This window comes from Eriocheir sinensis, chromosome 65 (assembly GCF_024679095.1).
Source record: "Eriocheir sinensis breed Jianghai 21 chromosome 65, ASM2467909v1, whole genome shotgun sequence".
In the NCBI taxonomy this organism is placed as follows: Eukaryota; Metazoa; Arthropoda; class Malacostraca; order Decapoda; family Varunidae; genus Eriocheir; species Eriocheir sinensis.
Window position 1 is genome coordinate 6,779,294 of NC_066573.1, and position 14,666 is coordinate 6,793,959.

The following is a 14,666-nucleotide window of genomic DNA, read 5'->3' on the forward strand; positions in this document are numbered from 1 at the left end:
TGTATCATCATCATCATTTCATCAACACCTGTTCCAAGGAGCTCCCACCAGGGGATGGCCACGGCAGAAGAGTTTCCAACGTTCTCTATCCAGATGTGTAATACAAAACAAAGGCCAGAACACTCATGAAAACAGTGCCAAAAGTACCCACCCTCCCCTTCCATCCCACCACATCAAAATAACACAAATTAAAAATCATAAAATAAATCAAAATGTGGCGTGGTGACATCATCACCTCATGAGGACAGGATAGGATCTAGAGGCCATGAGCAATGCATGTGACAGCCCTGGAGGAGCAAAACAATATATATTTATACATTTGAAACTGTAGAATTACGACAACATGAATGAGAAAAACCACAGCATCCCTGAGATCATCAGGTGCTAAGTGGACAGGTGTCAGGGCAGGGATGCTTTGAAACTCCTCATCCTACAATCATAGTTAGTGCCCCCCACCGTCACCGAGGCAATGGCCCTCAGCGCCACCCCACCGCCGGCACCACCGCCGCCTCAACCAACACCCGGGCCAGCGGGACGCTCACCTTTATCCTCTAGCGGGTTGTGGGACACGTCCAACTTTTGCAATGGAATGTTGCTATTGGATAAGAGTGCCAGTGACAGCTTGTTAGCAAATTCCCTGCAAGAAAACATCACCATGAAAATCTTGTTGCATTTACATGTAATTGTGTTTATTTCAGAAAAGGGAGCATGCTATAAGTACTATTACATATGTATACTAGAGTAGTTTTTACGCAGATCAATATAGTGCATCATGACAGAGAGAGATTATGACAAAAACTTACGCTTTGGCACCAATGTTATCTAAATATACTTCTTCTAAGCTAAGTGACTTGCTGACCACGTGCAGTATTCTCTCGATGGCCTCGTGGGAGAGCTTGCTGTGGCTGGCGCGCAGCTTCCTGAACCACGTGTTGTACTCCAGCGCGCTGATGATGGGGATCAGGTCTCTGGGGGAGCAAGGCAATGGATGGCACCGTTCAGATGCCCGGCGTGGCACGGCTCTATGTTCCACAGCAGTGACAGGCACAACAACAGATATCTTTGCAGCAGCTTCACCCGGTGGACAAGTGACCACCGACGTGAGTTTTCTTAAGAAGCATTCTGTGTTTATTCATTCATTTAACAAGTGTTTATATGGTACTACCCTTATGGAGGTTTACGAATCATGGGCTTCATCAATAAAGGAGGTTTAACTGAGATGATACATGCCAGTGTGATGCAGGGACAGTCTTCAATCTGACATTTCATTCCATTCTGGAGCTAGACTAATGGTGCTATAAACTTCAAATCACCAAGGGTCCCAACTCAACATGCTACAGCAGACAGCTTTACTCTGCGGCTCCCTGCTGGACCCCGGTGCCTCTGCCTCCACTCCTCGTGTGACCCAAGCCTCAGCCTCAACAGTACCGGGTCCCGCACCACTTGCCGACACAGGGATCAAACTGACCCTCCTCCACATACCAAGTCTTCCACTTCACTTTTAGTCCACTTTCCTTGTAGTCTACCACACTTTGATTAATCATTACAACATGAACTGTACATACAACTGACTATCTGGCCATTAGTGCAGAAGAAAGCAAAAATTTGCAGCTATTATTGAATTTTTAAAGAAGTGCTGGATCTATAAAATAAGGAAACTGTCAACAGTGAGGGATAATGCAATGACTAGCAAACTGCTTGTAACATGTCACAGTTAGTATGGGTTTGGAAGCACTAACAGTTATTCAAGCTTTGAAAGGAAGATGAGGGACCAAAACAAACTTAGCACTAGTGTGCAGGTTTTCATTCATCACTGAATGACTTTTTAGGTGAGGGAAACTATTGGTCCAGTCTAAAACAAATATTTAAAATTCTATTTACCTGTTATTTTCCATTCCCCTGAAACATTTAAAAAAGAAGCTGTATGAGCCTGAGGATATCACATGTAAATCAATGAGTCTTGTCCCTAGCTCTAAGACACACACACACACTGTACTTGAACAGCCCGCCAGCAACACACTCTGGGCCATCATGCAAGGCTTGAGGCCCACTCGCTGGGCCATGCCATCTCAAGGCAACATTGGGAACATGACCAGGCTTCTGGCACCTACTTGACCCTCTCCTTACTGCCTTAATTATTCCAAACAAAGAAAATCAAATCATAAGACAAAAGAAAACAATCATGAAACAAAACAAACAGAACAAAACTGTCTAGCTTAAAAGCCAGTTCACGGCCCAGCTGGGCGCCTGACATGAGAGGGGTGAGGAGCACACACTCACTTCTGCTCTAGGTAGTCAAAATCATGCAGGTAGAGTTCCCGGGTGTCGTGGGAGAGGTAGATAGTGTCCACGTCCCAGGCCACCTCCTCCCTGTAGGGCAGCGCGTGGTAGTCACACATACACATGTACTGCGTGGAGAACCCGCCGCACGGACCCATGTCCCGCGTCCCCCCCAGCGTGGCACGCTCCAGCTCGTCCAGCTGCTGCATCCGCTTCGCCGGCTGGATGTCCACCTTGCGGATGATGTGTCTGGGGTGAGAGAGCTCAGGGTGACCTTTAGGAGAACTGGGAAGGCGGCAGGAACAAAGCCTGACATTATTTATCACTGAGAGCCTCAGTTTTCCTGCTCAACCTTTGAAGGCGCAGTAACCTGTCCCTGGAAGTAGTGGCAGCCCTACAGCCCATGATACTAAACAATATATCCTGCAGACCATCATGTTCAGACATTATAAAGTTCCCTTACAAGACATAATAAAATACTCCTGCCTTGTCCTTGAATGAAAATATTGCCAAACTTTTTCAATGCACTTCACATTTAAGGAAATCCACAGACGGGTCTTGTCACTGCTTCATTCCGGGTAACTCACGTGAGTGGAACCGAGGGGAAGATGTTCTTGAGGGCAGTGCAGAGGCTGAGCACCATCGTGTCCACCTCATGGCTGCTGTTCTCCTCATGGGTGGTGTAGTAGGTGTACACGCGGTCACAAACGGTCAGGCACAGCTGGAAAGACACAAACAGGCTGCCTCAGTATACACAGTGACTTGTACTGCTCAAGGCTGCCTCAGAATACACAGTGACTTATGATGCTGGTCCCTACATTAAAACAAATACTAGTGGAGAGTCCAGTGTGTGAATAAACAGAAGAGGGGACCGAGAGGAGGAGGACCTATGAAGCGATACAAAACATTACAGGTCAAAAGAACACCAGCCACTATGGTCATTCCTCCACTGCAGCACAAAGGCCTTTTCCAGCGTTCTCCACCTCTCTGTCTCAGTCCATCCGGCTCCAGTAAAGAATCTAATTTAATCTCGCTATCCGGTTTTCTGCTGAGCATCCCTTCCTCAATTCCTGGGTTGGTTTTCTCAAGGCACTCACATCAACTTTTCCACAGGACAAAAAGGGAATCAATCGGGTTTATATGAGAGTTCTTCACATTCATGGTACAGAGGAAGGCTCAGAGTACCACCAGGGTCATAAAACTACCCCTGGAAATGCCCCAACTCCTATGAAAGCCCTGTTAAATATGTGAGCTTGGGTGCTGAAGGGTTTGAAAATGTGGCCAAAAAAGAGATCAGTTGGGTTGTAATGAGTGTTCTTTTATGTGTACAGTACAGAGGAAGGCTCAGAGTACCACCAGGGTCATAAAACTACCCCTGGCAATGCCCCAAACTCCTATGAAAGCCCTGTTAAATACGTGAGCTTGGGCGCTGAAGGTTTTAAAGAGTGGCCAAAATAGAGATCAGTCGGGTTGTAATGAGTGTTCTTTTATGTTTACAGTTCAGAGGAAGGCTCAGAGTACCACCAGGGTCATAAAACTACCCCTGGCAATGCCCCAAACTCCTATGAAAGTCCTGTTAACCCGGTAGCAGCGACGGGCCAAATTTGTGGCTTTACCGTGTAGCAGCGACGGGCCAAATTTGTGCCATGATAAAAACCCCAAAAAATAGATGATACATAAACTGATCACAAATGCTTCGATATATATTATGAAATGGTTTGCGTGAGTGATGATTTTTTCTCATTTTTCTCGCTTAGAGGGACCATTAAGAAACATGATCCCCGCTGCTACCGGGTTAAATACGTGAGCTTTTGGGCGCCGAAAGACATGTCCCCTGTTACTCTGGCTGCATACTCACCCCCATAGTGCTGTGTGGGTGAAGGTATTGGTGGTGGTGCTGGTGGTGGTGACTAATCTCTGGCACTGAACACACACCATAGGGCAGCCACTAGAAATCCCACACCAACACACACACACACATACACACACCAGTGGCTAAAGCTAGGAGTCTTCGGTGTAGTTCTGATCTATAGCACTGTTCATGTTGGTGAGGCTATGACTAGACCCACCACTAACAGGTCCAGGCTAACGCATTACAGTCCCCTTAGCAAGCAATCGTGTGCACTTCTCGTATCATCTTCATTTTCAAGCACGAAATTAGGAGGTGAGATTGCAATGATTTTTTTAAGGATGAGCGAAATAGTAGCTTCAAAGGTGATGGTCGTATACTGTTTTGGGTTTTGAGTTTTGATGTTCTTTCACCTTCATTTGTGTTTGCGATATTTCTTGTCTTAACCCGGTAGCAGCGACGGGCCAAATTTGTGGCTTTACCGTTTAGCAGCGATGGGCCAAATTTGTGCCATGATATAAACCCCCCAAAATAGATGATACATAAACTGATCACACATGCTTATGAAATGGTTTGTGTGAGTGATGATTTTTTCTCATTTTTCTCGCTTAGAGGGACCATTAAGAAATATGAGCCCTGCTGCTACCCCCCTCTTGACAATGCCCCCCCCCCACACACACACACACACACACACACTTGTTCACACTGCATCCCTGAGCTTTTTAGTCAATATGATGAGAAAACTGTTCAAGCGAGTCTCATCACTGCCAGCAAGACCCACACACACACACACACACACACACACACACACATATATATACACTCTATCATCATCATCTTCAGAGAGAATGGATAAAAAGGAAGAGACTAAGAACAGAAAACGAAGGAATATGAATGAAGCAAAAAGGGAAGAGATGAAGAATTGAAGAGAAAATAATGGAGAAAGATAAAGGGGAAAAATGAAGGAGAATGAGAGGGGAAAATAATGAAGAGAAAAGACGGAGAGGAAATGAAAGAAAGAAGGAAAAGACGGAGAAGAGAAAAGAAGGAAAAAGAGAGAGGGGAAAGATGAAGAAGAGAAATGGGAAAAAAAAGAGAAAAAAGATGAAGGATAAAAAAGAAAAGAGTATGAAAAGTAAAAGAAAAAAGAAAAAATTGAAGAACAGGAATAAGGAAAAAGAGGAGATAAGGAGAGCAAGTGAAGAAGAGATGAAGGAAGGAAGGAAGGAAGGAAGGAAGGAAGGAAGGAGGGAGGTGAGGGAAAGCAAATATAAAAAAAAAAGAAAGAGTGGTAAGAGAGAATGGAAGGAACTGATTACGAAAGCGTGGGAGAGGAGGAAGGAAGTGGAGGGGTGGAGGAGGGGATGGGAAGGAGGGGATGGGGAGGAGTGAAGGGGCCGGAAGGATGTAGGAGGGCAGGAAGGAATGATAGGGGATGGGAGGAGGAATGGAAGGGGATGGGAAGGAGGGATGATGGGGAAGGAAGGGGATAGGAGAAGCGATGGGGAAGCGAAAAGGGATGGGAAGGGTGATAGGCAGGTGAAGGGGATGGGGAAGTGAAGGGGGATGGGAAGGAAGGTTGAAGGGAAGTGAAGGAAGATGGGAAAGGGGTGAAGGGAAGTGAAGGGGGGATGGGAAAGGGGTGAAGGGAAGTGAAGGAGGATGGGAAGGGTGAAGGAAGTGAAGGGGGATGGGAAAGGGGTGAAGGGAAGTGAAGGGGGATGGGAAAGTGAAGGGAAGTGAAGGGGGATGGGAATGGGGGGAATGGAAGTGAAGGGGGGATGGGAAAGGGTGAAGGAAGTGAAGGAGGATGGGAAAGGGTGAAGGAAGTGAAGGGGGATGGGAAAGGGGTGAAGGAAGTGAAAGGGGGATGGGAAAGGGTGAAGGGAAGTGAAGGGGGGATGGGAAAGGGGTGAAGGGAAGTGAAGGAGGATGGGAAAGGGGTGAAGGGAAGTGAAGGGGGATGGGAAAGGGGTGAAGGGAAGTGAAGGGGGATGGGAAAGGGGTGAAGGGAAGTGAAGGGGGATGGGAAAGGGGTGAAGGAATGGAAGGGGGATGGGAAAGGGGGGAAGGGAAGTGAAGGGGGGATGGGAGAAGTGAAGGGAAGTGAAGGGGGGATGGGAAAGGGGTGAAGGGAAGTGAAGGGGGATGGGAAAGGGGTGAAGGGAAGTGAAGGGGGATGGGGAGGTGATGGGAAAGTGAAGGGGGGAGTAATGGAGAAAGAAATGGGTAGAAAAAGTAAACATGGATAAATTAAAAAGAATGAAGGGAATTAATTTAAGACTGGGAGAGCGTGAGAAAGGAGGAGGAGGAGGAGGAGGAGGAGGAAGGGTGAATGGGTATGAGAGAGAGAGAGAGAGAGAGAGAGAGAGAGAGAGAGAGAGAGAGAGAGAGAGAGAGAGAGAGACAGAGAGAGAGAGAGAGAGAGAGAGAGAGAGAAAAATAAAGAAAAATTAAGAGGAAAAGCCAAAATGAATGGATGAATGAGACACGCATATGCTGAAAGGAAGGAGAGAGACAGAGATAGAGACAGCAACATCCATACAGACAGACAGAGAGAGAGAGACAGACGCAGAGACAGTAAGGGAGGGAGGGAGGGAGAGGAGGCAAACTATATAGAAGGCCCAGGAGCAGCATCTGTGAGTCCCGCCAACTAGAGAAGCGTGAAGAAGTGGTCCAGCTTAGATACCGCATGACCGAGTAAGCTTTGGGCGGTGAACCACAATCATGCGACGGCTGCGGGGCCCTGATGAGGCGGTGTTCGTGTGCCTTATGCCGTGGTGGTGAGGGTGGGGGTGGGTGGTGAGGGTGGTGGGTGCTGAAGTAGAGTGGGGTAGAGTATGGGTGGTGGATGGTGAGGGGGAAACATTTGAAACATTTGGAACATTTTATTATACTTGCAATTTGTATATACATTGTGTGAGGGAGGCTGACATGGTGGTTAGGTGGTGAGGGTCAGTGAGGGTGGTGAGTTGGGTAAGGAGGGTGGTAGTGGTGATGGTGGTGGTGATGAGGGAGTAAGGTTAGCGGGAAGAAGTTGCTGGTTGGTGGTGGTTGGGGTGGTGGTTGGGGTGGCGGTGGTGATGGTGGTGGTGGTGATGGTGATGGTGATGATGGTACAGTTGCTACCTAACCCCGACTTGTCACTCACTCACTCAAGTCACTCGCTCACTCACTCACTCACTCACTCTCCACAAGTGCCAGATATAAATACCAACCTATACGAGTGCCAAATTCATCCTCCCACCCATATAAGTGCCAATTTTAGCCATCCCACGCAAAAGAGTGTCAGGTATAAACGGCCCCCTTAACGAGTGCCAATTCTAACCCCCCCACGCCGACGAGTGTCAAATCTAACCCCTTACCCGAACCCTTATACAAATACTTATAAAAACTGTCCCTTATTCAAATACTTATACAAACACTGTGTCCCTTATTCAAATACTTATACAAACCCTCTATACAAATACTGCGTCATACTGAAACCACTTGATAACAGGTTCTGAATCCAAGAGGTTGTGACTGTTTAGTGTTTCGGTTTTAAGAAAGATACGGATTTGCCAAGTAGTAGTAGTAGTAGTAGTAGTAGTAGTGGTAGTGGTAGTGGTGGTGGTAGTAGTAGTAGTAGTAGTAGTAGTAGTAGTAGTAGTAGTAGGACAAAACCTCTAGCGTGACACACTGATATAAACCTAATTTAGCCTAAACTAACCTAACATAACAAGGAATGAATTACTTTAAAAATCAACTTCGGATGAATTACCTTTATTTATCTATCCATCTATATCCATCAATCTACGTATCTATCTCAATCTTCCACACCCAGGCACGTCTATTCTTACATATATTACAGACCAAAACAATATAAGAAAAGTAAAAATAAGTGAAAACATAATGAACCGATCATCAAACTCGTGAAGGCCGAGGGGAAAGGAATGTCAGGTAGAGTTTAATCAAGAGTCGTCTCAATACAGGTGTAATAAACTGGTTCCCACGCCTCGTATGTGACGGGAAGCTACGAGATGATACTACACACACACACACACACACACACACACACACACGAGATCTTTAAGCAGTACAAACGTTCATAAAAGGCTCAGTGTCCCAAAAGTTTCGGAAATAACACACCCACGTTTGATAAGGCTTTCTATACACACACACACACACACACACACACACACACACACACACACACACACGAGATCTTTAAGCAGTACAAACGTTCATAAAGGCTCAGTGTCCCAAACGTTTCCGGAATAACACACCCACGTTTGATTTGATAAGGCTTTCTATCGTAGAGGTTGTGTGTGTGTGTGTGTGTGTGGTTGGGGGGATTGGGGGGGGGGTATTTCCATGGGTTGTTTTATGAGCCTGGGTGATAGTTTGACGAGGCTTCCGTACCTTGAATGTGAGGAACGCTGATGAGAACTCGACCTTTGGAAATACTTGTTGTGGAAGCTAAAAACGTCTGTAACACTACCACTGGGATCCCAAAACAGCCCACGAAAATCACCCCCACCCCACCCCACCCCACCCCCCAAAAAAGCTTCCACGAGAGCCTTTTCAAACAGACGTAGTATTAAGGCGCCCATACTTCCGAAGTCTCATTATAGTTACGAGAGGGCTTGGAATACTGCCGAATGATATACCAGCTCTTCCTCTTTTCTCCTGAACAGCGATACCCTACAAAGAGGATGAGAAAAGCAGAGAACAATATCAAGAACAAAGGAGAAGAAAAAAAAGAGAAGAAAAATGAAGTAAAATTATGAGGGAAAGGCAAAATGAATGAATGAATGACTACATCGCCAGTCTTGCCCGCTTCCACCTCCTTCAGTCCAAGTCCAGTTTCACAGTTCCCCATGATGGGTTAGTAAGCTCCCAAACCAGTACCAGCGCCTTCGAAATTTCCTTGTACAGTGTCTGGTGTTTATATTAAGTTCACAAATTTGATGAAACTATACTAGAAAAGTCTTGTGTATTTAGTGTGGCACCGAAGACTTCCCCATTTTGGATTGTTTGGGATTCTATAGTTTGGTTCGGGCTGTTACGAAGACACTGTGTTGGACTGTGGAATCGACTCGAAGTAGCAAAGAGATACCACCACGCGCAATGATCCTTCCCTCCCTCCCCTCCACCGCCACCACCAGCTGAGTGACACGCGTCGGGTAAGACGAGCGTGAAACAAGACCCGCCTCAGTAGCTCCCTTGAGTGTGATAAAGAGTTCCAGAGAGTTGAAGAAGGTGAGGGCAGCTAAGTACGTCTGTCCGTCTTGATCGTGGAAAGTATTAATGGTGGTAGTGGTAAAGGTTGAGGTAGTAGTAGTAGTGGTAGTAGTAGTAGTAGTAGTAATGGTGGTAGTAGTGGTGGTGGTATTAGTGGTAGTAGAAATAATAATAATAATAATAATAATAATAATAATAATAATAATAATAATAATAATAATAATAATAATAATAATAATAATAATAATAATAATAATAACGCTTCGATACTGATATTCTGTGGTTACTGCAACTCAATCGTTCATACACACACACACACACACACACACACACACACACACACACACACACAATCACTTAATTTCAACTTTTTTCTCCTATTCTTCCTCCTCCTACGAAGCGACGCGTTACACACCCACCCACCCACCCACCAACACACACACACACACACACACACACACAAAGCACAACAAAAGGCGGTACGCGTGTGAGTGTGGGCGGGAGGCTGACGGACTGGCTAACTGACTGACTGGATGGATGGCTCACTCGCTAACAGCTCTCCCTAACCTACATCACCTATCCCCTGCCCCCCGCCGCCCCGTGAGAAAGACCAGCCCCCCCCACCCCCACCCCTCCACGTACTACTGGTTCAGACGGGGCCGGGTTACCGATGGGGGGTTTGGGTTGCGCTAAAGGGGGCTAATTTTGCTGTACCACGAGGCTTAGTTTGACAGGTGATGGAGTTACTGTTTGAGAGGACATTTTTTTTTTTTAATTATATATACCATATTAAACGCATTCCTTTCCCTTCCTGTGTGTGTGTGTGTGTGTGTGTGTGTGTGTGTGTGTGTGTGTGTTCGTAGTCAATCATGCTGTCATTTTCTTTCTTTTCTATCCCTCTCGTTCTTTTTTAGTCTCCTCCTCCTCCTCCTCCTCCTCCTGTTAGTTACGCGGTCATTTCGTCACCTCGTGTTGGCTACATCAATCGCCTTTGTCTTTCAGGAATGCCCTCACTCACACACGCCCTCCCCGACAACGAGGCATTCACAGATGACCCCACTCTCTCTCTCTCTCTCTCACACACACACACACACGCAAGAACATAAGCTAAAACAGAGGAAAGAAAGAAGGAAGGAGGAAAGGAAAGGAAGTGAAGGAAGGGAATTAAAGGAAGGAAGGAAGGGAATTAAAGGAAAGAAGGAAGGAATGAAGGAATTAAAGGAAGGAAGGAAGGAAAGGATGAACTAGCAATAACGAACATATATTAAGCAAAGTGTGAGAAGGACGGGGAAGGGAAAGAACGAAAGAAGGGAGGAAGGGAGGGAGAGAAGGAAGGGAGGGAAAGAAGGAAGGGAGGGAGAGAGGGAAGGAGGGAAAGAGAGGGATGGTGAGCGTGTGAAGGAGAGAAGATGGAAAAAGAGCATTACTAATTAAAGACAAAAAGAAAGGGAAGAGAGGAGGAGGAGTAGGAGGAGGAGGAAGGGAAGAGAGGAAAGGGAAAGAAGGAAGGAAGGCAAGTGGAGAGAAAGGGGAAGAGGAGGAAAAGTAGAGAAAGGAAAGAAACAAGAGGGAAAGAAACAGAAGGAAAGGAGGAAGAGAAAACGGAGAAAAAAACAAGAGAGGGAGAGAAGACAGGAGGAGGAGGAGGAAAGAAAAAAAATGGGATGGAGGGGGGGAGGGGGAGTCAGAGTGCTTCCCTCCCTCCCTCTCTCTCTCTCTCTCTCTATACATAGCAATAAAAGATAAACTGGATCTTCCTCTCTCTCTCTCTCTCTCTCTCTCTGTTTCTGCATTAATGAAGAAGGGAGGAATACGGAGGAGAGGAGGGAGGGAAGAGGAGAGAAGGGAGGAGGGAAGAGGAGAGGAGAAGGGAGGAAAAGGAAGAATAGAGAAGAAGAGATGATAAGGGAAGGGAGGTGAAGGAAGAGAGAGAGAGAGAGAGAGAGAGAGAGAGAGAGAGAGAGAGAGAGAGAGAGAGAGAGAGAGAGAGAGAGTATGGAGGAAAGAGGAAGGGGAGAGAGATAAAAAGGGGTGGAGGGAGAAGATTGGGGAGAGGAGAGAAGAAGGGAAGAGGAAGAGGAGAGAAGAGGGATGGAGAAGAGGAGAAAGGAAGAGGAAGAGAAGAGGAAGATGGAGATAAAGGGGAAGGAGAGATAATGAGGGGACTAGGAGGGGAGGGGGGAGGGGAGCGGGGGGGGGGAGAGAAAGGTGACGGATGGCAGTCATCTCTCTCTCTCTCTCTCTCTCTCATATTCCTTTCTTTCTTCCTCCTTCTCTTCTTTCTCTACTTCCTCCTCCTCCTCCTCCTCCTCCTCCTCTTCCTCTTCCTCTTCCTCCTCCTCTTCCCCTACTTCCGTTACTTATTCACAGTGGCGTTCTATTCACTAACGGGGAAGGAGGGAGAGAGGAAAGGGAGAGGACTGGTTACACGGGAGAGAGAGAGAGAGAGAGAGAGAGAGAGAGAGAGAGAGAGAGAGAGAGAGAGATAACACACGTCCCAGGCACACTCCTCTATTCACATCAAAACACTCTTGGCCCGATACTGTCTCCCGTGTCTCAGAAAAAAAAGTTACGCAATGTTATTTTTATTATTATTATTATTACTATCTGAAGTGGTAGTAGTAGTAGTAGTAGTAGTAGTAGTAGTAGTAGTAGTAGTAGTAGTAGTAGTAGTAGTAGTAGTAGTAGTAGTAGTTATATGACCCTGGTGGTAGTCTGACCCTTCTTCTGTACCTGAACCTAAAAAACACTCATTAAAACCCGACTGACCAACCTCTTCTTCGGCCTTTGGAAGTATTGGTTTTGGGAGCAGGAAACGTTTGGCAATATCGACAGTAGTGTTATATCATTCCTTATCTCACTGTGTCTCATCCCCTGCACAGATACACAGACGAAAGAGCTTAGCGACTTTTATCTTTGTTAATCTCTGTCTGATCGCCTGCACAGACATAGACGACGGGAAGAGAAGGGATAGGATAGGAAGGGAAGGGATGGGCCGTCTTGTGTTGATGGTGAAAAGGGGAAGAGATGGGAAGGGCTTCTTGTAGTGGTGGTAGGAAGGGGAAGGGAAGAGAAAGGAAGGGAAAGGGAGTTCTATTTTTCTTTATCTGTCTGATCGCCCGAGACATAGACGGATATATCATTGAGGTTAGTCTTTGTTTATATATACTTCAAACTCAAAATACAGATATAAGAGCAATTACACCTCGATGCATTACACGTGGCCTTGAATGCTGTGTCTCCCAGGTGTGTGTGAGGGACTTGTGTGCTGAAATCGTGCTTGTTATAGTGAGAGAGGCTTGTTATACTGAGAGGCAGCATCCCGGGCCCTGTACGCTGAGATGAGATGTGTTATTCTGAGTCCCAGCATCCGAGGACGACCTAAATGTAGACTCTGGAGATCGCTGTCTGTCTTTCCCTTTATTTCCTTCCCATCACCATCAAAAGACGCCCCTCCCATCACTTCATTCCCATCTCCACCACAAGAACGCCCATCCCTTCCATCCCTTACCTTCTTTTCATCTCCCTTCCCTTCCCTTTCATTTCCATCCCTTCCCTTCTTTTGATCTCCCTTCCCAGCACCCTCCCCACAAGGCCCAGCTAATCCGATCAATATGGGGCCACAAAACTACCCCGCCGCCACCCTAACACCCGCCGAAGCCCATCAATGCCGCCATGCAGTTGAGCCGCGGGAAGGTGCAGCCTCGCCGGGATAATACGCGGCGACGTACCTTCCCTCCCTCCTGTCCTCCCCTTCTCTGCTCTCTCCCCGCTCCACCTACCGACGCCCCAACTCGATGCTCCCTAGTGGTCGGTCTCTGTGTTGTCATGTAGCAAGTCACCGCTCAAACGGTCGCATACTCTCCTCCGGTGAGACAAAGAAAATGTGGCGCTGCAAGCACAGACTCGTTAAGTGTATGTTCATTGTCGCTACCCTTGTCTCCCTGTGTTATGTCGCGTCTTCATTGTTAACTTTTCTTGTTACTCGTTTATCTTCTACTGTCCGTCCACGTCCTGCTATACACTCCTCATACATATTGTTCCACATATACACCGACACATAAATGTTATCTAAACTACACTATATCTACACAAACGCATACACAAACAAACACCTATTCTATGTGCTGTGCTTGTCCTAATGACCTTTGTATGTTTGTCCAAATAAACAACCCCGGCGGATATGAATTTCTCTATCCGTGAACCGATTAGCACTTAGAACTCTCGCTACCACCAACAGTCAGACGCCACCCTCTCTCTCTCTCTCTCTCTCTCTCTCTCTCTCTCTCATCAAGCATTTCCAAGGCCATAAAGATCAATCGGGTTGTAATGAGACTGTTTTTAACGCTCACGGTACAAAAGGGTCAAACTACCATGCACCAGGGTCATAAAAACACCCCTGGGAAGAGAAGGGAAGGGCGTCTTGTGGTGATGATGGGCAGGGAGAGGAAAGGAAGGGAAGGGAGGGGCGTCTTGTGGTGATGATGGAAATGAAGAGGAAGGGAAGGGAAGTTAAGGGCGTCTTGTGTGATAATTGGGCAGGGAGAGGAAGGGAAGGGAAAGGAAGGGCGTCTATTGGTGGTGATAGGAAAGAAAGAGAAGGGCAGTGAAGGGCAGGATGCAACCTTCACTGATACATCCTTATACCACCACAAGAGAAGATGGCGCCACTATAAACACTTGCCTGCGCCATGAAGGGCTGGGGTCGAATACCATCCAGGCCCCTCAAGCAAGCGTACCGGCGCAATAGGCTGAGACGTAAAACAATAAAAAAAAAAAAAAAAAATAAAGCAAGCTGGTTATAAACACTATTTGGCATGGGGCGAAGGAAAACTAGCCCTGACAGAGATACTTATCGTCAATACAATCTTAACCCAACACAAAACACATCCGCAGGTGATATAAGAAGCAGCCTAGCAAATGGCCTTCACAAATGAGATAATTAAAACCCCGTACTTGGCAGACAATGAAGGATAGCTAGACAGGAAGGAAATCTCTATCATCCACACAGCCCTGACCTAACCCAAGCACACAGTTGACAAGGCTTTCGTGGGAGTTTGGGGGATTTCCAGGGGTAGTTTTATGACCCTGGTGGTAGTTTGACCCTTCTTCTGAACATTCACACAGCCCTGACCTAACCCAAGCACACAGTTGACAAGGCTTTCGTGGGAGTTTGGGGCATTTCCAGGGGTAGTTTTATGACCCTGGTGGTAGTTTGACCCTTCTGAACATTCACACAGCCCTGACCTAACCCAAGCACACAGTTGACAAGGCTTTCGTGGGAGTTTGGGGCATTTCCAGGGGTAGTTTTATG

At 46.7% G+C, this 14,666-nt stretch overlaps 1 protein-coding gene across 22 annotated transcripts in view; it reads right to left on the reverse strand.

The window, feature by feature from the left end:
- LOC126987553 (F-actin-uncapping protein LRRC16A-like) overlaps positions 1 to 14,666 on the reverse strand; it is a 108,743-nt gene that overhangs the window by 52,861 nt on the left and 41,216 nt on the right. For 18 of the 22 annotated variants that reach the window (XM_050844615.1, XM_050844616.1, XM_050844614.1 and 15 more), the window contains 5 exons: positions 2,868 to 3,001; positions 2,281 to 2,529; positions 1,882 to 1,899; positions 804 to 968; positions 543 to 637 (listed from right to left, as the gene is read on the reverse strand). In XM_050844615.1, coding sequence (XP_050700572.1) covers positions 543 to 637; positions 804 to 968; positions 1,882 to 1,899; positions 2,281 to 2,529; positions 2,868 to 3,001 — 661 coding nt within the window. The remainder of the gene's footprint in view (positions 1 to 542; positions 638 to 803; positions 969 to 1,881; positions 1,900 to 2,280; positions 2,530 to 2,867; positions 3,002 to 14,666) is intronic. The other 4 variants (XM_050844602.1, XM_050844606.1, XM_050844599.1 and 1 more) reach the window with 1 other exon arrangement.